Here is a 24,006-nt window from a genome sequence, read left to right on the forward strand (position 1 = left end):
TCCATAGTAATGTCTGTTATTTTTAACTTTGACATGATTATTTATTTTAGTCTATGTTCGTTTTAGGTTTCGATTATTCATTCGTAATTATGACTTATTATGTGACGTTATTTTGGTTTTAACATTGCTCTTTACATGTTTTCGAAAATCTTTATTCGGAATACATTTTCTAATTAATCACGGTCAAAACAACGAAACCGTGTAGATAGTCGCACTGGACCCCGTAACACAATTAGATTAAGTGCTGAAATTTTAGCAAGTAGATTGCTAAAATGACAAAGATTAGTAGTAGAAGGTTTGAATAGAGTTGATTTGAGCAGTAACCGTGAGCAAGAACCAGTTATCATGTGGCCAAGGGAGTATCCAGCATTATTGTTCGGGGGGTGGAGGGAGGAGTTGAAAAAACTTTAAAAAAACTCATCAAAAATTTGTTTATGTGCATTTTTTTTACTAGTCGGACATTTTGTTTTTAGGGGGGGTGGGTGGAACCCTTTAACCCCTCCCCCTCCTGGATACGTCCTTGCACGCGGCTCATGGCTATGACGAGATATTGGTAGTATTAGTAGCCTAGCATCCCAATATTTACAGTATGTTTTTAAGGAGTTAAAAGAGAGCTTCAACTATGGGCTTTTCTTCCCGCCATCCAATGGGCGAGCTGGCAAGTTCCTAGAAGAAGAAAGACCTCTTCTGGATTATGCTTTTCATTCGCTCGAAACTTATCTAGAGGTAAGTCCATTTTTTGAAGTTGTAAGAAAATTCAAAGTGTTTATTTTTTGTTTATAGCAGTAGAAGTTGATATTCGTTGCTTTTTTGGCTGTTGTTATGATATATTTTAGCTTGAAATGATTTTAATACCAAAATGGAACAAAATGGCTATTTCAAAATTTTGATTGGATGTGTTTCGGGAAATGGTGGGCGTGGAATGGGTGTTAGTCGCCTTCCAATCGCTTTTGACTATTAAAAAGGGCACAAGCCACTCCAATTTCCAATTGAATGAGCGCAAAGTGCCCTGCTCTAAAGGAAAAAATTAATAAATAATACATTGTGCCAACATCGTTCTTATATGCCCCTGGGCATAGCTTAAAGCCCTTGTCCTGAGGGTTGTGGGGGAGTGTCCTCCTCTTTACTTAGTCCCCGTTTCTTGTCTCGTTCTCAAGTGTCCCCGTTCTTTACCTAGGCGGCTCGATCGCGCTGCCTATGATTTATACAACAATTTTCTATATTAACCTTGTATGCCCCCAGGGCATAACTTACAACCCTTGCACTGAGGGCTCTGAGAGGGTTATCATCCTTATAGACCTAGTTTCCAGAACGTTCAACTACGTTGAACAAAATTGATATCTCAATAAAATGGCTTGAATAAATGGCTATCTGAATAAGTTGAATAAAATGGCTATCTAAAAATTGTAATTGGATATGTTTTGGAAAATGGTGGGCGTGAGAGGGGCGTTAGTCGCTATCCAATCACTTTCAACCATTAAAAAAGGCACTAGCCCTTTTAATTTCCAATTAAATGCGCCCTTTTGAAGTTTCTACGACAACACAAGCACAGAGACGACACACGCAGAGACGACCTACACACGGCCCCTTCCATATGAAGTGCCCTGCTTTAAAAGAAAAAAAAATAATAAATAGTACATTGTGTCAACATCGTTCTTTTATGCCCTCAGGGCATAAATTAAAACCCTTGCCCTGGGGGTTGTGGGGGAGTGTCCTCCCCAAAAACATATTTTCTATCTGGAAATCAACTACGCTGAACAACTTGGCTATCTCAAAATTTTGATTGGATGTGTTTGGGGGAATGATGGGCGTGGGGGGGCTAGGGTGATGGCTAGTTGCTCTCCAATCCCTTTCGACTATTAAAAAGGGCACTAGCCTCTCCAATTTTCAATCGAATGAGCCCTTTTCGAAGTTTCTACGACAACTCCTTCGATACGAAGTACCCGGGCGAAGAAAAAAAACACATTGTGCCCACAACGTTCTTTTCATAGGCAGCGCTTTTTGCGCTGCCTATGAAAAAGAGAAATGCAATGCAATTCCTCATTCAATACTCTGCAAATATATTAATCACTACCGCTTGTTTATAAAAGAACTATAAATAAGAATTATATTTGAAGTGACGTCACTCTGGCTCGTATTTCCACCCACTTAAGAATTAACTTGGAATTAGACCCCTCATTTTAAGACCCCTCAAGTTCTTCATTTTATTTTCTTAAACCTTAGCTTTATTCGTTTTATTTAAAAAAATTTCCAGATACCTCGCTATTTTACAAGTAAACTGAGGCGACGTACTACTTCAGACACCTGGACGCATCAACTTATTTTTACCAAATATCTCTTCCCTTATCGCAGAGACCCCTGGCACCGGCTCAAGCAATGCATCAAATAATCCTTTTTAACTTTGCTAAGTGGGCAAGTGTATCTGTCTTCATTGGGACATCTTTCTTTAGCATATCTTTTAAATCTTGCGTTAATTGGCAGGCAGTTAACCCTGAGTTGCATCTACAATGTCAATATCTAGCTGGTAAATTCAGCTTAAGGTAGGACTCTTGCCCACAAACCACCTTAACATCTTTATAAAACTTTAATGTTCCTGAGTTTTTTTTTAATCTCCTCACTCCATTTTTGAAGCATTTGATTCTCTAGTACTATCTTAATCTCATTCTCTCGATATGCATTTTTATCCATAGGTCCTCTACCTCCATTCCAAACAAAAAAATAAATAAAAAATCTTGTTTTGTCTAAAATGTCTTTTATTTTTAGTGGCCATGGTCTTTTTTTCCTCTGCGAGAGTAAATCTTCATAGACTGCCTTATGTAACCTGTCACTTGGTAACTGGACGACTCTCAACCAAAATTTAATCATTGAGACTAGTCTGTAATTTTTGATATACCTAGATCTCCATTTAAAAAATGGGAATGAGTTGTTCTATGCAGCCCAAACAGTCTCTTAAAGTACCCTAATTGAATACTCTCTAGCCGAGCCGCTTTAATCTCTGTTCCGTAAAGGGCATTATTCTCGATAAAAAAACCTTTTATGTAACGACAAATTTTTTGTTCCGATAACAATATTCCGGAAAAGTTCAAACATTGCTGCTCTTCCCCGATTTAACGTTCCCTTTATATGTGAATTCCATCTTCCATTACTTTGAAAAATATATCCAAGATACTTAATTTTATCCACAACTCATATCTCCTCTCCCTCAAACCAAAATTTACTGTCACATTTATCATTCCTCTTGTTAAATATAACCACTTTTGATTTATGAACATTTACCTGAAGGCACTTCATTTTTAGATTATCCTTCAAGAAGATCTTCATCTTCTGTTAAATCCAAAAGCTTCTGTAAATCGTGTGCCGAATTCGCTACTAGAGCAGTGTCATCCGCAAACAACAACACCGAGAAGTTTTTATTACCTAATCCTACTGTTGGAGCCCATTTTTTTGCTAAAAATTCAACAATGTCATTAATAAAAAGACCAAAAAGTCGAGGTGACAAGGCCCGTCCCTGCTTTACTCCTTTCTTAACTTTAGAAGGCCTTGAAAGACCTGACCCATGTACTCTTACTATTGTACTAGTTTCAAAATACATATTTACAACCAAACGAATGAAACAGGAAGGTAGCTCCACATCCTCTAGGCTTTTTTAAAGCAGAACTCTATTAACATTATCAAACGCTTTTTTTTAAGTCCAAAAATGCAACATACAATTTATTTTTTCCTGATCCATACTTTTCACTTAATCCACTTAAAATAAACACTCTATCCGTAGTACTATAACCTTTTCTAAAACCTCCCTGTTCTTCATTCATAACTCCAAAACCCTCTAGCCAATCATTTAACCGGCTATCTAAAATTTTCTCTACGACTTTGCTAAATATAAGAGCCAAGGCTAGCAGGCTATAACTCTCATGATCCCTAGGACTCCTTCCTTTAAATAAAGGTACCATTATCGATGTCCTCCATGTAGAAGGTCATACTCCATTACTAATAATTCTATTAAATATGTAAACTGAACACAGGCAATATCACACTAAGTGACCTCTTTATCAAAATTGCTGGTATCCCATCTGTTCCGGGTTCAGACCTTTCTTTCATATTCCTGACAACTCTCCTACTTTCTTCTGACGAGACGTCTCTTACAAAATCAAAATCCTTTTCTCTCATAGGGAACAACAAAAATCGCTCCAATTTTCCTTACTTAATTCTATACATTCCACTTCTATACTTTCTAAATAGCTCTAAAGGAGGCTCTCGACGGTCAATCATTTTGATCAAAAGTTTCCGTCAATCGATTGACATGTGATTAGATCAACCTTCAATCGACCCTTCAGTCAACCCTTCAATGTCGACCAAAGCTAATGCACCACACGGCTTTTGATCAAAATGATTGAGTCATTCTAACTCTCTATCAATCACCGTCAACGCTTGACTCAAGCGTCAAACATGTTCCAAGACAGTCAATCAGGCTTGTGTCAATCGATTGACGGAAGCTTTTGATCAAAATGGTTGACGGTCTGGGGCCTCCTTAACCTCTCTCTAAACTCTTTATACATATATTGTAAGGACACTCTTATTCAACTTTTGATTGGTTTAGAAAAGAAACTTACCTACCAAGTTTGGTAAGAATCAAATATTATTCGGGAAATATATACTTAATATTTTACTTCTGTATTACAATATTAGCCTCAGATTTGTAATCAAGAATCTAAAAATTCTTAAGTATAAATCAAATAACCAGTTTGTTCGTAGGCCCAACGTGAGTTTCTCCGACCAAAACTCATAACTATTAATCTTTAGATTAAACAGCGCGTTTCTATTTCTCTTGAACAATTCGCAATACGTATTATTGGTCACTACGCCCATAGTGGTGGAATTAAAATAGTTTTCACGACCGTGAGTTTAAATATTTGATTCCTAACAAAGTATAAAAGAAGATTAGTGAATTATATTTTGCTTGTAAATATTGTTGTAAACCTCATTTACAACCTTGGTCTTCGCTGCTCACCAGCGGGTAATGAAATTGCTGTTTGTTACTCACTCTTGACTAGCCAAGCTGAACTGCTTCTCCTAAGATTTTAAGGATGAAGCAACATATTCTGGAATTTACAGTGGAATTCCAGTGAAACTCTTTTCACATTAAAAGCTTGAAGTACCTATATTATATGCAAACAAAGACAATACAGATCTTTTGTGTCGCTACTTGTTTTTGTTTCTGAGAGTGAAATTTCGAATGAAATTCTTTCATTTTCAAAGCAATTAAAAAAGTGCCTTGTCAAGAAATTGAGCAGAGAGAGAAGATAACTGGAGTATCCAAGATCTAAATGATCCAAAAATTAAAGCTGCTAGAGGGAATGCAGAGGGTTGAGCAAACCTACGGGGTTTTGCTCAATACAGCCTAATGGTAACACTACCTAGACTATGTAGCCGACTCGCACAAAAGTAATGCTTCAGTACAGGGCCACTGGCAAGGCCGTATCTAAGGGGGGGGGGTTGACCCCTCCCCCTCCTGAAATATTTGTCCGAATAGTAAAATCGTAACAAAAACAAATATAAAATTGAAGCGTTTTTAAATTTTTTCTTGTACCCTCCTCCCTCATCGAAAAATCCTGGATACGTTCTTAGTCACTGCTGATATTTTATTTTCTAGCGTCTCAAGCTAGGAAAGAGGATAAAAAAAGATTCTTTATTATTGGCTCAGGCTTAACTTTGCTACGACTAGTGTGATTTCGCCGGATGTTTAGACGAAAATACCTTCCCAGGACTTTTAAGGGGTAAACGACACAACTAGTGTAATGTATAAGAAATTGGGTTCAACAAAGAGATATTTAAGACTATGCCTGCAGCCACATATGACTGAGTTGGTTATTTAGGACTTTCCCGCCTCACCGTTTTCACTAAAATGTTCAGGTTATTACGAATTTTAATGTTTTTTAATTAAAAATTCCTGTGCATTTAGCTGATTACAGCTTACAAAATGTTAGAATTTGATATAATAACTTAATATTTGTTTCTTAATATAATTCTTAATATAAATATCGATTGCTTATACGAATTCATAAGGATAATGTTTAAAATTGTACCATCGTATAAGTAAATTTAAACCGAGAGGCAAGATTAGCCAATCCTATTTAAAACAACCAAACTCGTTTCCATTTGTGTTAGTTCTTTTAATCAGCATTATATCTATTTGTATTTTCTGCTTTGCTAGTAATTTTACACTTCGTTTTTTTCTGAGAATATCAACTCTAAAACAGAAAGTTCAAATCTTAGAACTTCAATAAATGAAAGTGCTTATTTATTTGGATTTGTTTTAAATATGTAAATTGGCAGTTCAGATGTTTTGAGAGACGATCGGCATATAAGACACTTGCAAAGATCAATGGATTAGATTTGCTGTAGGTAACTGTAAAATTTTCTCAGGAAAGTACTCATCAAACGTCATTGTGAAAAGGGGCGATAGAGAGGATAGAATTCCCCTTTCTCTTTACTTCCAGTTGCAAAAACTTGCATTTTGAATATAATCCTAATTAGATTATAATATTTGAATATAATCCTAATTAGTATCTATTCCTACACTTGCATATTTTTCCTAGCTAAGTAATTGTAACTGGTGAAATATATATGTATGTGAGATTCTGGTGCTTAATGCCTTAAGCCGGTAATGGACTCGTTAGCAGTCAGTAGCGGAGAGCGGACGTGTCCAGCATTGACGTAATTTTACGACAAGTATTCGGTTTCTGTTGATTCGGGCGCTCGGCATTTCCTTGAAAACGAGCCACGGCTTTGAACTCTGTAATCCATCTTAATCCCAACAAGACATTGCACCGTTTTTCCGGGAATTTTCTAAGCAAATATTGGTTTTGGCTTCATCTTAATAGAATTTTTAGGCTAATAATTTTCGGCTGTGTAGCTGTTGCAGTTTTTCAAATTGTAATAGCAAGAATTGGATTCGGATGTGATTTTTACTTGTTTGCTTTTAGAAAGGAATTTTTTTCGATAAAAACACCTTGAATATGTTCTCGATTTTTTTTTCAAAATCTTTCGTATATAATTTAGAATTGAGGAAGGTGTTTGTAGTGGTTTTTATCCACGGGTAAGTTCGTTGAAGGCGATTCGTCGAGAAATTACACATGGATGGTAATCACTAATATATCTCACCACAATATATCACGTTCTAATTTGTATTCAGAGGCGTCAATGGGGAGGGGAGGCAAAATTTCCCCTCTTAGATTCGAAAAAAATACAGCCTTCCCCACTGCAGCAAGTTTTGTAAATTGACGCCATTGTTTTTATTGGAAAATGATAAAAAGAACTGCGGAAGCTTGTTAAAGATCCTTTTAGAAACTAAGTGAGAATCCAGGTAGATCTAGCCTTTTTTCGTATAAAATTCAAGTCATTCAACTAAAATCCTAGAAGTTCTTTATATCCCTGATTTTGTTAAAACCTTTCTTTGGTTTGCGGAGGAAAATTGCAATCGGTTTGACGGGAAATGGTTACTCAATAAAGCAGTCAATTTTATTTTCATACATTTTCCATTTACCTCAAAGGTATTTTAACCGTTGAAGACATAATTGAAGACCGTCATCTTCATCATGTTTCATAATGTGAAAAAAGTGGGTGCTTTTGAACAGATGGTTGATTACCGTACCTGTTTTGATTAACGTCATGGTATCGCGATAATCCAGATCATTCAACTTTGAAGCGACATCTTTCTAGTCGATTTGATGTGACTGACTAATTTAGACAGCTACAGGAAGGAATTCTGCGGTGTAAAAAAAAAAAAAAAAACTATAAAAAGGCCTGGTTAATTTTGTTTGTATATTCTTAAAAATATGCTTATATGATATACTAAAAGATGGCCATCTTCACCATTCTTCATAATGTCGAAAAAAGTGGGTGATTATGTGTTATGAACAGATGGTTGATTGCCGTTCCTGTTCTGATTAGAGTAAGGATATTACGATAATCCAGATCATTCAACTTTGAAGAAACGTCGTTTTGGTCGATTTGAAGTGACTGATTAATTTAGACAATGATGAGAAGGAATTTTGTGCTGCGAAAAATACGTATTTAATATATTCTATGCTTTACCGCCACTCCCCTAATGTGCAAAAATATAGCCCAAATTTGTTCATAAACTTATATTTTCATCCTATTTTGTTTTATTTCATTTGCATTAACCTAAATTCAATTCTCGCGGGTTTACCAGATTTTTAATAAGTACCAAAAGAGGATTTTCAAAGAAACTAAAGAGCCATATTGAAACCTGAGACGAGCAGAAGTAAATTCATATGTTAATTCGGACTTTAAGTGCTATCAATAAATGAAGTTCAAAACGAACAGATAAAAATGAACAACTAATCAAACATAAAGATAAAATATAGACCGGTACTTACGTGTTATAGTGACCACACCAAAGAAGTGAAGTTAGATTAATCCTAATGAAATTTACCAAAATATGATGAAAATATAATACTTTATTAACAAAACTATGGAAAATACAACAGAGAATTATGGAAAGCAGACCGCCCGGAGCGTATTATATTGAATAGCTAACCTAACCATATCTATATGTTAAATATTTAATTAAAATATACCTTCATAGTTACCGTTTATCTCGCTCAGGCTAAGCTGATTATCTATGTGTGGACATAGAAAACCGGTTTCAATAAAGATCAAGAACAAAGTGTGATCGCTATAATAGGTAAGTACCGGTAGACCCACTGCTTAAGAAGAATAAATGAATCTCAAAACGAACAGAAATTGAAACGAACTATCGATTCAAACTTAAAACGAACAAAAATCACAGTGAATAGGAGCAGGGTAATGCCCCCTGAACCTTCTAAAGGCCATGCGTCTGTGTGTCTGGTTTTTATGAACTGTTTTCTATCCGGTTTTAGTTGATGTATTTTTTATTCGTTAACTTCAGGAAAATTTGTAGTTTTTTTGTCTGTTTTTCTGACCATTGTTGACAGTTCACGAAAATCAGGGGGGTAAATTTTTCAGAACATAGGAGGCAATTTGATTGTGTTTTATTTTATTTTTCAACGGGAATACCAAAAAGTCATTTTCAGTCAAAAAACCAAGAAATGTATTCTCAAAATTTAGGGGGGGGCAACGCCTCCTGTCCCTAATTGATGCCACCGTTTCTGCTTAAGAATTAAATGTTTGATAGTGATTAAATTTGGTTACAATTCGAATATTCAGTAATAATTTTCGATCACCGATAGTATTGCGCTGTAAATTCATAATACCAGTCTCACTATAGAATTTTGAGTAGATGGAGACTGGTATTGTTATTCGTATGAATTGAAAATCTGCGTAAGTTATGGTCTTCTATAACGCTGAAGCCATCCTGACAACTATCTTGTTGTCTCCTTTGAATATGCACGTATCTTAATCAAGATTTTTATTAAAATAATCTATTTATGATATGTTTTTTTTCGACGTTTTTTTTGTTTAATTAAATGCATGTCAAGGTTATAAAATAGTTCGTGGTAACGAAGTCTAAGTAAGGAGCGACTCGGCCCAAAATTAACGGAAACTCTAAAAGAGGGAATTTTGATAACAATAGATACATACAAAATAATTGGCTTTTTATGCAGATTCCGAATGTATAAAATTCATTAAGTTTAAAATTACACATAAAAACTACGAACCTGATAAAATTTGCGGTATTTTCGAAAAACGTGGGAAAAAAACCCAAAAAGATTAGTGATCATAATGAAAGTCACACCATTAGATTCAACATGTCAGAGGACACTACTGAGGTTTCAGGCACCTATGTTCAAAATGTGAAATTTTGTATTTGTTTGCAAGAAGGAAGGTCACATTTGTTTGTTTGTTTGTTGTTTATTTTCAGGGGTAATCGTATCGAAGCATTGGTCCTGGATTATCTGGGGAAAGATTGTTCGAATAAAATCAAAACTTCAGTGCATTTTTTAAGTGAATAAAAATATTACAGGGCAACTAGCCCCTTCCCATTCCCTTTTTTCTAAAGATATCCAATGCAAATTTTGAGATAGCCATTTGAATCAGCATAGTTGAAAGATCCAATGTCTATGCCTTTGGGGATGACACGAGCCCCATAGTCCATGAGGAAAGGGCTATAAGCTCCAAAATTTGTTCTTTGTTCTTATATAATATTTTTATCGGAAAAGTACGTAATTTTTTTGAAGGGTATTTTCCTGGCCTGATTTGAAGAACTTTACACTGAAGTTTGACCTTTTGTTACAATTCTTTAAGAAAGACTGCTCAAATACGTTGAGTTTGAATGTGAAATATTTCTGCAGAACTTTAAAACATTCAGCTCCTTTTCTTCAGGTGTTTTTCAAATTTGTTTTTTTTTTATTTTAGTTCATTAATAAGTCCTTTTTTGCCGCTATTAAAAATAAAAAAAGACCTCACGAATCAGTACAACCAGATTTGTTTCTTCTTTTTTGTCGGAATTCAGGTTCCTTTGATCCTAACAAATGTGATAAGATAACATTTTGTTTTGTATGTTAGTTATGTATTCCTAATTTGAGTATAACCATTCTTGTTTTACTAGAAAAATCCCTGAAAGTTTCATTGACGTACCTTAACACTCTCTTCAAGAATTTGTCATCCACTAGATCTTGAAAAAAAAATAACAAAAAAAAAGAAAAAAAGAAGAAAAAATGAAAAAACTGGTTCGTCCTCTTACTGCGACAAATACAATGGGATTAGAAGAACACAATGCAAATTATTGCTGTATTTTTTTTGTACTAAAGGAAAATCCAGATAAGTCGTACCAAATAAACCCGGCTGTTCTGGAACTGGGCTATTTCATTGTAGAGTTTGCAGAGTTGAGTAGACTTACAGTAGACAGAGTTGGGTATTTGTGTTTAGTGTCGTAGCACTTTTGGCAAACAGTTAATATAATTTTTCAAATGTTTTTTTTCGTTTTTTGTTATATCTTTGCACACGTATAATATTTTTCGCTTGCAACAACGATTATTTGGCCAGAAATGCAGTTTTCGCAACTCTGTGCGAAAATCTGGTAAAATGTGTTTGATTTTCCAAATTATCGTCCAAGTTCGTTAAAACATTTATAATTTGGATTGATAAACTGCATCTCAATTACTGAAAAAGGCTGAAACGATCAAAATGGGTATTGCAAAATCGATTTTGCAACAAATCAGATTAGAATATTGGAAGCTACAGTGATGACAGTGGTCAAATATGGTTTTGAAGCATGGGCAGCTCCGAAAAACGGATGAAGATTTGCTAGGTGTTTTCCGGAGAAATTGCCTACGGATTGTTCAGGGTATCCGGCTGACTAACCGTATTTCAAACAGTAGGTTGTGCGAAAAGTGTGGTTCAATCCCACTTTCTAAGACTGTAATAAAAGACAGATTGAGAAGGCTAGAACAGGTTCTGCGGATGAAGGATGACAGATTGCCAAAGACTGTCCTTTTCGGCCAACAGTCTAGGGCTAAACGGAAAGCAGGTCGTCTGCGGTTGGGGTAGTAGGATGCGTAAAGAAAGATTAACTGAAACTGGAACTTCCTGGGAGGGTGTAAAGAGGGAGGCTTTGACTGGAGGAGGAGCGTGCGTAGCTGTGTTGGCCTCAAGCAGCCTGGTGCTTCGGTGAGTTGTTAGTGGCAGTAGTAAATCATGCCATTTTACACTTAAAACTTCACAAAAACCTCACGAGTAGGCTGCTGTAGTTTTGATAATAAAATCATGGGATAAATACTTAAGAAGAAGTAGGGAATGAGGGTAAAACTATTAGGCCAGGCCTAGTTTTGAAAAGGCTGGGCCTTTTTTCGAATTAATAAAAAAAAAAAAAATTCCACAAAATAAATTTTTCAAAGAAAAGTAAAGAACTCCATCAAACCAAAAATGAGCAAAAATAAAATAAAATAATCTACCAAGCGTGAAACTACCACAAATCAGCATCGATAACGAACAAAACGAACAGAAATTACAATAAATAACCGAGTCAAATTCAAAACCAGCAAAAATTGACATGACTAGGGCTCAAAATCCCTCTGCTTTCCCAAGGCCGGAACATAATTTGCACTTCACTGAAAAAATATAAATGTTTTTACTTTTATAACTTTAATAAATCAAATAAAATTAACATTTTGATTAATAAATATCAGTATATGCATATTAAACTGACAATGCACATTCTTTTGTATTTTTTTTAGTAAAGTTAGTATATTTTTTTTTCAAAAACATAATTTCTATATTAAACTGCATATTAAACTGATAATGCACATTCTTTTGTATTTTTTCAGTAAATAAAGTATATATTTTTTTTCAAAACCATAATTTATATCTAGAAATCAACGATGCTGAACAAAAATAGCTATCTCAAAATTTTGATTGGATATGTTTGGGGAAATGGTGGGCGTGGAAGGGGTGTTAGTTGCCTTCTAACCACTTTCGACTATTAAAAAGGGGACAAGCCACTCCAATTTCAAATCAAATGAGCCCTTTTCGAAGTTTTTACGACAACTCCTTCGATATGAAGTGCCCTGGTCTAAAGTAAAAACAAAACAAAAAACAATACATTGTGCCAACATCGTTCTTTACTTAGGCAGCGCGATTGCGCTGCCTTTGAAAGGCCGAGTCAGTTTATTTTGTTTGGAGCAGCATAGCCTTGGCCCTTCACAAATAGGCTCTTCCTAGGCTTAGCATATCGAGCCAAGTAGTAAAATATCTATACTAGGCCACGGCAGGTTGATCATGGCAATGACACTACAAGTTGTTAATTTTGTTTATAAATTAGCACAGAAGTCAGATAAAAGAAATATACCGTTCAATTCTCTTTTCAGTACTATTTCCAGGGATAATATTTATTGTCATTATAATTGCGTCCTAGTCCCTCCACCTGCCTAATCCAAATGTAAGCCAAGGGCTAGGTTATTCACAAAGGTTTTCTTATTTTGTTTTTTTGTTTTTCAAATTGGCTGCATTTGGCATTTTGATTCAACTGCTTGAGAAATAAGCACAAAAAACAAAAGCAAATTAATACAACAACAACATTTTTATTTATAGTCTAAGGCTCTATCTGGTCCCATCAGGGAGGGTGCCTATCGTGTATTTTGAGGTTAGCGATTAGTATATTTAGAATGAGCGTTAAAAGGCACATCGAGTAATATGTTCGTCTCGTAGCTAGTAAATTAATCAAGACTTATAATAACGTTACTCTCATTTGTAGTGTAGATTTATGTGTGGAAGTTTCATTCCTAAAACACTTAGTTTGGCCAGCTTACCAAAGGTCGGTGCTCCGTGGAGGGGAAAAGGAAGGATTTGAACCTTCAAAAACCTTCCCAGGTCATAATTTAGGTTTTGGCTCAATTCTTGAAATTTTGATTCACTTAACTCAACTATTATTCAAAATAGCTAAAAGCCTCTCATACAGCATTATCCCTTGTCGTTCAGCTCTGATATTTTACTTTTTTTAAGTTTTTTCATTAAGAAGGCATAAGGCTTTAAGTTTCCTTTTTCTAGTGCTTAAGAACACTATTTTTCTTCTTTTTTTATATTTTTACCACTTAGGTCCGGCTTTTAATAATGGGCCAGTGTGCCACTCCGATGAGAATTATTGCGCCAATATTAATTTTCAAATTTTTTTTTATTGCCATACTTTGTAAAAAAAAAGTGTCTATTTGTAACCCAGGCTATGTCGTAGTTGTTTTTTTTAGTCTTTTTTTGTTGTTGATAAAGGTTCCTGAATGTTAAACCTAAATATCCCAAGCTTATTTATTTCATTTAGTTCATTGTCTTAACCAGTTTCTAAAATTGTATTTGTCGTGATCAATTTGTATTTTATTTATAAACAGAAAAATATAAAAAATATCTAATAAATTTTTTACATTCTATGAATCATCGAGATTGTCGAATCAAGATGACCACACCCGTAACATTTTCATAGCCTTGGAAAAATATCTCGTTGAGCAAGAAATTTCAAATATTTCTAATTTTTGCTCTTTTAGCCGGTCGGTTAATTTTCTTGGTCAAAAACAGAGCAGTATATCACCTTACAAAATTGGTCCGGATATTTATTATGTAATGTTTTTTTTTTTTTACTATATTAGGAACATGAAGGTGACGCCCTTAAGATACACACTACATTGATTATTCACCTCTGCTATAGGAAAACAAACGGCAAAAAATGTATTTGATCTTTTTTTTATGTAAAATAATTGATTTTTTTGTGCTTTATCACTCATCTGCTACCTTGGTCTTTAGTTTCATTGCTGTATTTCTTATTACTAAACTTGTCTTCCAATCTGTTAAAAAGCGATGGTTGCCATTACAAACTGAAACTTCGAAATTTAATTGGAGTGTATGCATAAAAAGGATCCACTTTTCGTACCAATCCCAAATATGATAAATTTTTTAATTTTATATTTGCCCGTCAAAAGTTAGTAGCACAGACATTAGTATAAATTAAGAAAAAGGAGGAAACAATCTAAAAAAGAGGTGTGATCATAGGCAGCGCGCTAAGTAAAGAACGATGTGGGTACAATGTGTTGTTGTTTTTTTCTCCATACTCGGGTACTCCGTATCGAAGGAGTTTTCGTAGAAAGTTCGAAAAGGGCTCATTCGATAGCAAATTGGAGTGGCTAGTGCCCTTTTTAATAGTCAAAAGTGATTGGAGGGCAACTAGCCCCCCCCCACACCCATCATTCCCCCAACACATCCAATCAAAATTTTGAGATAGCCATTTTGTTCAGCGTAGTTGATTTCCAGATAGAAAATGTCTTTTTGAGGAGGACACTCCCCCGCGACCCTCGGGGCAAGGGTTTTAAGTTATGCCCTGGGGGCATATAAGGTTTTTATAGAAAGTGTTGTCGTAGAAAATTAAAAAAAGGCTCATTCGATGGGAAACTTAAAAGACTGAGGCCCCTTTTAATAGTCGAAAGTGATTGGAGGGCAACTAGCCCCGCTCCACGCCCATCATTCCCCCAAACACACCCAATCAAAATTTTGAGATAGCCATTTTGTTCAGCGTAGTTGATTACCAAATAGAAAAATATCTTTTTGAGGAGGACACTCCCCCACAACTCTCAGGGCACTGGTTTTGAGTTATGCCCTGGGGGCTTATAGGGTTTTTATAGAAGGCATTGTCGTAGTAACTTCAAAAAAGGCTCATTAGATTAAAAATTCAAAGTGCTAGTACCCTTTTTAATAGTCGAAAATTATTGGAGGGCAACAAGCCACCCCCGACGCCCATCATTCCCCCACTTACATCCAATCAAAATTTTGAGATAGCCATTTTGTTCAGCGTAGTTGATTTTCAAATAGAAAATATGTTTTTGAGGAGGACACTCCCCCACAACTCTCATGGTAAGTGTTTTAAGTTATGCCCTGGGGGCATATAAGGTTTTTATAGAAGGCGTTGTCGTAGAAACTTCAAAACAGGCTCATTCGACTGAAAATTCAAAAGGCTAGTTCCATTCTTAATAGTCAAAAGTGATTGGAGGGCAACTAGACCCCCCCCCCCACGCCTATCATTCCCCCAAACACATCCAATGAAAATTTTGAGATAGCCATTTTGTTCAGCGTAGTTGATTTCCAGATAGAAAATATCTTTTTGAGGAGGAAACTCCCCTGCAACCCTCGGGGCAAGGGTTTTAAGTTATGCTCTGGGGGCATATAAGGTTTTTATTGAAAATGTTGTCGTAGAAACTTCAGAAAAGGACTCATTCGATTTGAAATTCAAAGAGCTAGTGCTCTTTTTAACAGTCGAAAGTGATTAGTAGTATTTTTTGTTGTTGTTGCTGTTTAGACCAGGGCACTTCATATCGAAGGAGCTGTCGTGGGAACTTCGAAAGGGGCTCATTCGATTAAAATAGAAAGGGCTGATGCCCTTTTTAATAGTCGAAAGTGATTAGAGCGTAACTAATCCCCATACCACTCCCACCCAACCAATTGCCCATTATGTTTAAAAACTAAATTTTTCCCCAAGATTAAATAAAAATGCAAAGTGATAATGCTAATTACCAATAAGGCATCTCAGCAGAATCCCAAGAACGACTGAGGGTATTACGTTCAAACTTTCCAGACTACATCTGCTCTTAAGATTTAGCCAAATCCAAAATGTGTTGGTGTATCGAAGCCAATAAAGAAATTAGACGGATTTTTTTTGTAACTGGTATCAAGTTTTCCATTTCAGGTCAATTGGTGGTGTTATGAAACTAAGTTAAACAGTACTATTTGTTTCCAGATTTTTAAAAGGGTTTATGTTTTTAAAAATTGCTGAAAATTTTTCTCCAGCATACAAATAGCAGACCAAACTATAAAGTCTTAAAAAACGAAAAAATTTAAAGTATTATTTTCTTTTTCCTGAAAAGACTATGTCAATATAAAACGGACATAAATTAATTGAAAAAAAAATTTCCACGAAATAAGTTTTTCAAAGAAAAGTAAAGACCTCCATTAAACAAAAAATGAGCAAAAATAAAATCAAATAATCTACAAAGCTCGAAACTACCACAAATCAGCATTGATAAATAAATGAAAACCAAACGCAAATTTTGTTCTGGCCTTGGGAAGGCATAGGGGTTTTGCGCCCAACTTATGTTAATTTCTGCTCGTTTTGAGTTTGACTCGGTTATTTATTTTAATTTCTGTTCGTTTTGGGCTTCATTTATTTATCAATGCTGATTTGTGATAGTTTCGAGCTTTGTAGATTATTTGATTTTATTTTTGCTCATTTTTTGTTTAATGGAGCTCTTTACTTTTCTTGGAATAACTTATTTTGTGGAAAAAGTTTTTTTAATTAATCCTAATTAAAATCGTAACATTAAAATTCAACATGTTAGAGAACTATACAGTGGAATTTTCTTTAACAAAATCTTTAAACTGTATTAACAACGAAAATTAGTTTTGCTAAAGATACAATACGTGATTGTTTCATTACAAAATGCAGATTAAATTCCTATCCCTCTTCAGCGAAATAAATTTGATCGCAGTAATATCAGTCAAAAAACGAAAGCGTTGGAAACTGGGGGTGAGTTAACCCTCTTTATCCCTCCAATGGCATGTACGCGCATAAGGAGATTCAAACCTAGAGATACACATGGCTAACAGTGATGTCAGAGCCAACGGATCGTAGACTGTAATGCGAGTAGAAAAAAGTTTGGAATTTTGGGATTTGAAACTTGAAATTTTTCGTATCGCCTGGGATTGATAACCTCCATTCAACTTCTAACTGTTGTGGTGGCTTGTCAGGGGCGGGTCCAGTATTTTTTTAGGGAGGGGGGGGGGGCGGAAAATAGGTTGATCCGAAAAAAATTTAGGGGGGGGCGCAAAATAGGTTGATCCGATAAACTTGTGTTGGGAACAAGTTTAATTAACGCAAACTTGAGTTATTGAAGTAAATTACACCACTTTAGACTGCGCTAGGGGGTGCGCGCCCGCCCCCCTCTGGATCCGCCACTGTGGCTTGTCGGGGAAGTGACGGAAAATTCAAAGTGCTGAGATCCACTTGACATTTGGCAAGCAGATTTCTACATCCAAATCGAATTTCTCAAAACAATGTTTGACCGCTGACAACAATCCCGGCGATAAAAGACTTCAAAGTGTCATACCTTAGAGGAATCGCCGATTTTTGATATTTGAAGCCTGGCAGTGCCAACAATTTGAAGCCTCAAACAAAAAGAGCAAGTGATCTAAAATTTCATAGGGGAAGTCTTCTTGACTGCCTGGTAGTTTGTACTAAAGGTAGTTAGGGTTCAAAAGTGGCGTAAGCCTCTAAAAACTCATCTCCTGCGTCCTCTTAACCCAAGCCATATGCCTATTAATTACTAGCTGAATGGAACACGTTCGTGTAAAGGTCGGGGAAGGGGCATAGGCATTTTAAAATGTTCAGTTTAGGTTTATCAGTTTCACTGGGTCATGATTTCTGCTGAAAAGTTGGAGGGGGTTGTGTAGGAGAGGACACGGGCCAACTCTCCTCCAATTATATAGATCGAGAATCTTTTATTGATACCGGTTCAAACGAGGTGCCTCGTGCCTAGTTTTATGCTACAAAGTTGTCAGTGATAGGGGGAGGGAGGTTCTCGCATGGTAAGTGGCGCTAATTTGGCCCACCAATCATACAGGTTTGAATTTATTGCATGTTTCTAGTTAAAAAAAAAAGGTGAAACTCCAAACAAGTGGACGGTTAGAGAGGGAGGGAGTTATCCTTTGCCAAAGTGGCCATGGGACAACTTTGTGCCCCCAATTACACATTTTGAAAATTATTGCATGTTTGTGATATAAACAAGATGCCAAATCCCTACATTTCTTTAAGAACTTTGTCAATGAAAAGGGACTAAGTTCAACCTAGAGCTTGTTTTGTAATGAGCCAGGACAGCTAGGTCTTACATTAAGTCGGGACTTCGCTCGTTTTTTTTTTTTTTTTTTTTTTTTTTTTTTTTTTTTTTTTGTTTACAGAGTATGGACTTAGCTCGTTGTTGCACTGAACAAGGACTTATCTTGTTTTTGTGCCAAACCATGACTCGGCTCATGTTTGCGTTGAAAGTGTTCTTAGTTCGTTAAATAAGATACTATCCCTTTGCTAAAAACTTTGGCTTTGAGTTGGGGGGGGGGGGGGTAAATGCAGCTTGGACCTCGGTTTTGCAGAACACATCAGTTTTACACTGGTTTGGTCATATTTTCGCGGAATTTGACAATGGCTCGTCCTTGCATCAAATCCAGACTTCGCTTCTTTTACACCGAATCGGGACTTAAGCTAGTTCTTGCACTGAAACAGGATTGGTCTGCAGCTTGGATTTTGCTAGTTTTTTAAATTGAGACTATGGATCTTTGCATGACTTTGGTTTGAAACAAATGTAACATACCTACCTTTCTGCTAAAAACCTGAGGATTTATTGCGTAGGGCTTTTGTAGGGGTTATGGGGCCAGTTTTGACATCCAACGAGATCGATTGAAATTTCTTCATGGTTCAGGTTTTTACAAGAGGAAACATGCTCACCTTTTCTGCTAAAATGTATCTTTGAAGAATAGGGCCGATGGTGTAATCTTGGACGCTTGTCCTTGGGACTACATGGTTTTATCTTCCCCAGTTTCCCCTTGAAGCACATTTGTTGGCCCTTTTCGTCATCCTGAATTCCTGTCAAAAAAGGGGATTACCTTGCGTTTGTACCGAAAGTGAGTTTTAGCTTGTACGACGAAGATAAATATTTCACCTGGATGTGATGAGGGACGAAGCTTTGGTGGATTTCTAAGAGTTTTGAGTCGAAAGTGTCTGAACTAAAAACCAAAATCTTCCTCTCCTGTCGCTCTTTCCTCCTAGTTGTCTATCTTTATTTCTCGCTATGCTAAATTTATCAAAAAGACAAATTCTTTATTTTTTGGTGCTGTTACTTATTTTTAATATTATTTCAGCTCAAGTACAAGCGACGTGTTTACAAGATGCTGAACTTGGATGAAAAGGCATTGCGGGCTCTACATACACGGGTCAATCTTCGGCGATTCTTGGACTATGTTACATCTGGTAACGTTGAAAAAGTAACTAAAATGTGCAGGAAAGGTCTTGATCCAAATTTCCATTGTCACGAGACAGGAGGCAAGTATTTTGTTATTTTTTTCCTAACTCAAACCGCTAAGGTTTTGAGGTTTTTATAAAAAAAATAAACTTGTCGGATTGCGCATTATCTCCCCCCCTCTTTTTGATTTGTCACTGTCCCTTTTCCGGCCCCATTCTTTTATTTTTAGAACTCAAGCATCGCCTTTTTGGTGCGTTCATACTACCCTCCTAAGCTTGAAAGATATATCTCAATTTATTTCTTTATGTGGCTTCATATAAATGATTTCCTCCCTAAGAATATTTCCTGGCTATTAAATGTGATTTGTGATTCAAAAACAGGGTTTCAGGTAAATGATATTCAAGGAGCCACAAAAGAGAAATACTGATATTTAAAGTTGGAGGTGATCAATAAACATGGGAGGTTTGATTGTGCAATCTGAGGAAACGGACTGTGCTGAATACGAAAATCAACGGTACACAGCTGCCACATGGGTGCAACATCACATTTCTTTAAATTCTATAAAAAATACTTCTAAAATGACAAAGATTATTTTTAAATTGGTAAAAAGAATACCAAAGAGTTCCTAAGTTAACCCATTATAATTATAATACAAGGTAACTGAATGAAGATTTATAATCTGTTCCAAAATTGTTTTACCCTTTATCGTTGAGTTTTAATCATAAATTGACACCGAAAATAATCGCATAATGTATATCAATGGGGATTAATCTTGATTCTTCTTGGAAAATTTCCCCCCAGAAGTTAACTTTTTATTATTAGGAAATGTATTGTTAAGCAAAAAGAGTGATCCAGAAATTAATTTGACTCTTTTCGCTTTTGAACTAATAGCAAGTAAGAGCTCGGATAAGCAGTGATATCTATCCAGTGTTAACTCACCCAACCCAATAGATTTCCGTAACTCAAATTACACAGGGAAACGCAGTCGATGCAATAGAAATAAAATATTGGAGCAAATGGGTAACTCTTATTTCTTTAGCTATGAGAAAACTAATAAAATTTGGGAGGCAAATGTGAAACAGCTCCTCTGTCCTAGTCCCAAACACAGAAAATGAATTCAGAAACATAACCGAAATCACAAACAACAACTGTGTGCATATAAATAATTTCTGAGACCACACTGGCTGATCATAATAAAACGAAAAAATAGTAAAAAAGAGAAAAACGAGGATTATACAAGCCAGTGAAAAATTGTGGAAAACCAAGACTTAATTCGAGGGGAGGTTGTTAAGAATCTTCTTGACTTCACCCCTTATTCCTCTAATTCAAAAGTTCGGAAAACACAAATTCTGAAAAATTTAACAAAAGACCCAGACATCATTATCACCTGGGCTGACAAAGGGAATAAAATTGTTATCCTTGATAGAATTTCATATAACAAAAAAGTTACAGATATTTTGTCTAACGCTCATACTTATAAATCTATATGGTCAGACAACACCGATAAGATCACCCACGAAGTACGAAAAGAGCTAGGAATTTTTCAAAAAGAAAGACTCATTACTCTAAAAATGTACAAAATGTTTTATGCTAAAGGGTGCTCTGTTCCTAAATTCTATGGTCTCTCAAGAATCCACAAAGATGGAGTTCCTCTGTGCCCAATTGTGGCTTCTTATAGTTCGCCAGCTTCCAGACTGGGAAAATGTTTATCCACAATTCTTCGCCCTCTTATGTCGACGCAAACTTCTTACATTAAAAATTCAGTACACCTTGTGGAAAAAAAAATCACTGGCTTGTATACTCCTCGTTTTTCTCTTTTTTACTATTTTTTCGTTTTATGTGTGCATATGCATATGACTGTACTTCAGATTAATGACGAAATGCCGGATTTGCAAGTTTTTCTATGCATTATTCTAAGAAAATGTTTTGTCGATGGGGTCAGAGCACCATCTTGTATCTGAAGCACTTTTAGATTTTAGACACAAGATTAAACGGAAGTATTGTTCCTGCAATATAATTACAACGAACAATTAAGCCAATCGTAAAAGGAACTGAAATTACCACAAAAACGGTGGTGTTGCATCTCTCAAAACCCCAGAAAGGCTAGGGTTTCATTTCCAGTGTACTGGCAATCAAGTATCTAGCTTAAATTAAAATTTAATGAAGCCAACTGATGTTCGATGCATTGGAAATGAATGGATTTCTAATGAAGACACCTCGTTGAAAATGTGCTGCGTATTAGACTGGTTAAAGTAAGCGGATTATTGTAAATTCATTGATATCGAAAAACGAATTCCTGGAAGTTTGATTATATATATAATTTTTTAATGTTACGCCGAAAATAAAAAAAGCTGTATAAACAACGTATTTTGCTTTCAGTAAGCATTAATACACTCTTAACCTTTCAAGGGACTTTTGGGGGCAGCAAATTGACCCATATTTGCAGTAATGTTGGTTTACTTTACATTTGCTTGCATAAAACTATATTAGCCAATATATTGCAATATGAACCGCCGATTGGTGAACAGCAAGCCGATTGGTTGAAGTTAGATACCGTTTGTAAGAACTTTACTTAACGTATTTTGATATTTTACTGTTATATCATAATATACAGCCTCTGATTTTTAATAAGAAAAAGCAAAAAAAAAGCTGAGAACCCGTTTAATATTACCCTTGATGAAAATCAAACTTATTTCGGGAAATATGTACTCGATATGTTCTCGTATACGGCAGTGATACTGCAATCTAAGGGATTTGTAGTAATCAATATTTAAGCATTTTGACATGATGATAAATCAAAAGAGGCAGAACAATATCTATACCGGCCGCCTTGAGGAGGATGGGGGGGGGGTTGATAGAAGGGAATAGACACAATTGTTCAACTTTGGGTTCTCCAGCTGTATGTATTACACATTTTTGAATGATTCTGATTTCAGAAAGATATCAGATTGTCCTCATAGTTGTAATCAGCAATTTGTAACATTTTTTACTACCCTATTTTTTAAATTCGAACACGTTTTGTTAAGTACTATAAGTAAGTAGTATATTTTGCTTTTGGAATCCTAATTTACAAAATTAGCCCCCGTTGGTAATCAACAACGTCAGAAACCAGTAAATACTAATTTTGGTGTAACTCAAACACAATTTGTGAAATGTTTAATTAGTATGTTTGATTTACAATACTTATGCTACGATTCTAGTGATTTCTAATGATTGGAAGTATAATCCTATAGGATTTTCCCCTTTCTGTTCCCAGAATTATTTTCGCATTGAAAAAGGTAAGACCTATCTATATACGTAGAGTTTGGGGGAGGGGTGACTGAAGGATCATTGGCCCAAGGCCACTACTTGGGGCATTCCAGTCAAGCAGAATGAAAGTAATTACATGAATCGGATTTCAACTAGATCTAGTATATCGATCATTTGGGAAATTTGTCCTTAACGTCTTGTGATCTTTTACATCTAAATTGAAATACAATCAGCCTCAGATAGGTAATCAGAAAGGTGAGAAACCTTAAATGCTAAGTATAACTTTAGTGAAAATCTATCACTATTTGCAAATTATGCACTTAATATGTTTTGATTTGGGCTTCTGTATTACGATGTTAGCCTTAGGCTTGTATTAATTTGACCTGTATTATATTCGATTAATTTAGAATGTAAAAGTTGTGCAGCTTATAGGCTAAGTTGAAGTGGAGGGACGTTGGAATGGAGAGATTCGAAATCCTTACCTGTTCACCGTGACATGTAATATGTCTACCATTTCTGACATGCCTACCACTTTGGGCCTCACTTTGGACACTCCAATCACACAGATTGAAAATTCTTTTAGGTCTCCTATTTCAACCAGTGTAAATTAAAAAAAAAAAGTTTGAAAAAAAGTTAAGAGCGATATTAAAAACTAAAACGAGCAGAAATAAAGTCATATAAACAATGAAGATAGGAATGGGACTCCCACTCCCTCTAAACCTCCAAGCTAAAATCTAACACGCGTTTCAACAAAAATAAAAGAAGATTATTTGAACAGAGTGTTTTATTTGTCATGATACATAAAAAAGTGCTGATCCAGTTTATGGAAAGAAGCGAATATATTCTTAGAATAAATTTATTTGTGACTTTTAATTACTTATTAAGTCAATTAATTTAAGCCAATCTGTATCTCGAAGCTTTTTTGCTGTGTTAAAAGGACAATTTTTTTTACTACTTTTCCTTTTGATTCCATTTCATTCAGAAATATAGAAAATAAATGCCCGAATAGAATTTTGAATCGTCAGTTGGTAATTTTTTACGCAATGTGTTTAGTTTGCTGAAGCAATCTCTTGGTTTGCAGAATAACGAGAATGCCAGGTTTTTTAAGGAAAGTATAATTTTTCAAAATAAACTGTCGTTTCCGCAATAAGGAGGAAGGTTTCACCCATTGCATACCTATACTACCCGAATCATCGGAGCATCTCTCGTATAAGTTTGAAAATATTTGAGGTTTGGTATCCCGCCTCTCTTCCCCATGAGGCAATCCATTGATGAAATC

At 35.5% G+C, this 24,006-nt stretch overlaps 1 protein-coding gene across 3 annotated transcripts in view; it reads left to right on the top strand.

Moving 5' to 3' along the window:
• Positions 1 to 24,006, top strand: part of Prosap (SH3 and multiple ankyrin repeat domains prosap) — a 246,863-nt gene that overhangs the window by 92,634 nt on the left and 130,223 nt on the right. For all 3 annotated transcript variants that reach the window (XM_089099471.1, XM_089099470.1, XM_089099469.1), the window contains exons 3-4: positions 601 to 726; positions 19,378 to 19,558. In XM_089099471.1, the coding sequence (XP_088955597.1) occupies positions 601 to 726; positions 19,378 to 19,558 (307 nt within the window). The remainder of the gene's footprint in view (positions 1 to 600; positions 727 to 19,377; positions 19,559 to 24,006) is intronic.

The sequence above is a fragment of the Artemia sp. Qi Xiang Cuo genome, chromosome 13, assembly GCF_049724085.1.
Source record: "Artemia sp. Qi Xiang Cuo chromosome 13, ASM4972408v1, whole genome shotgun sequence".
Lineage (NCBI taxonomy): Eukaryota > Metazoa > Arthropoda > Branchiopoda > Anostraca > Artemiidae > Artemia > Artemia sp. Qi Xiang Cuo.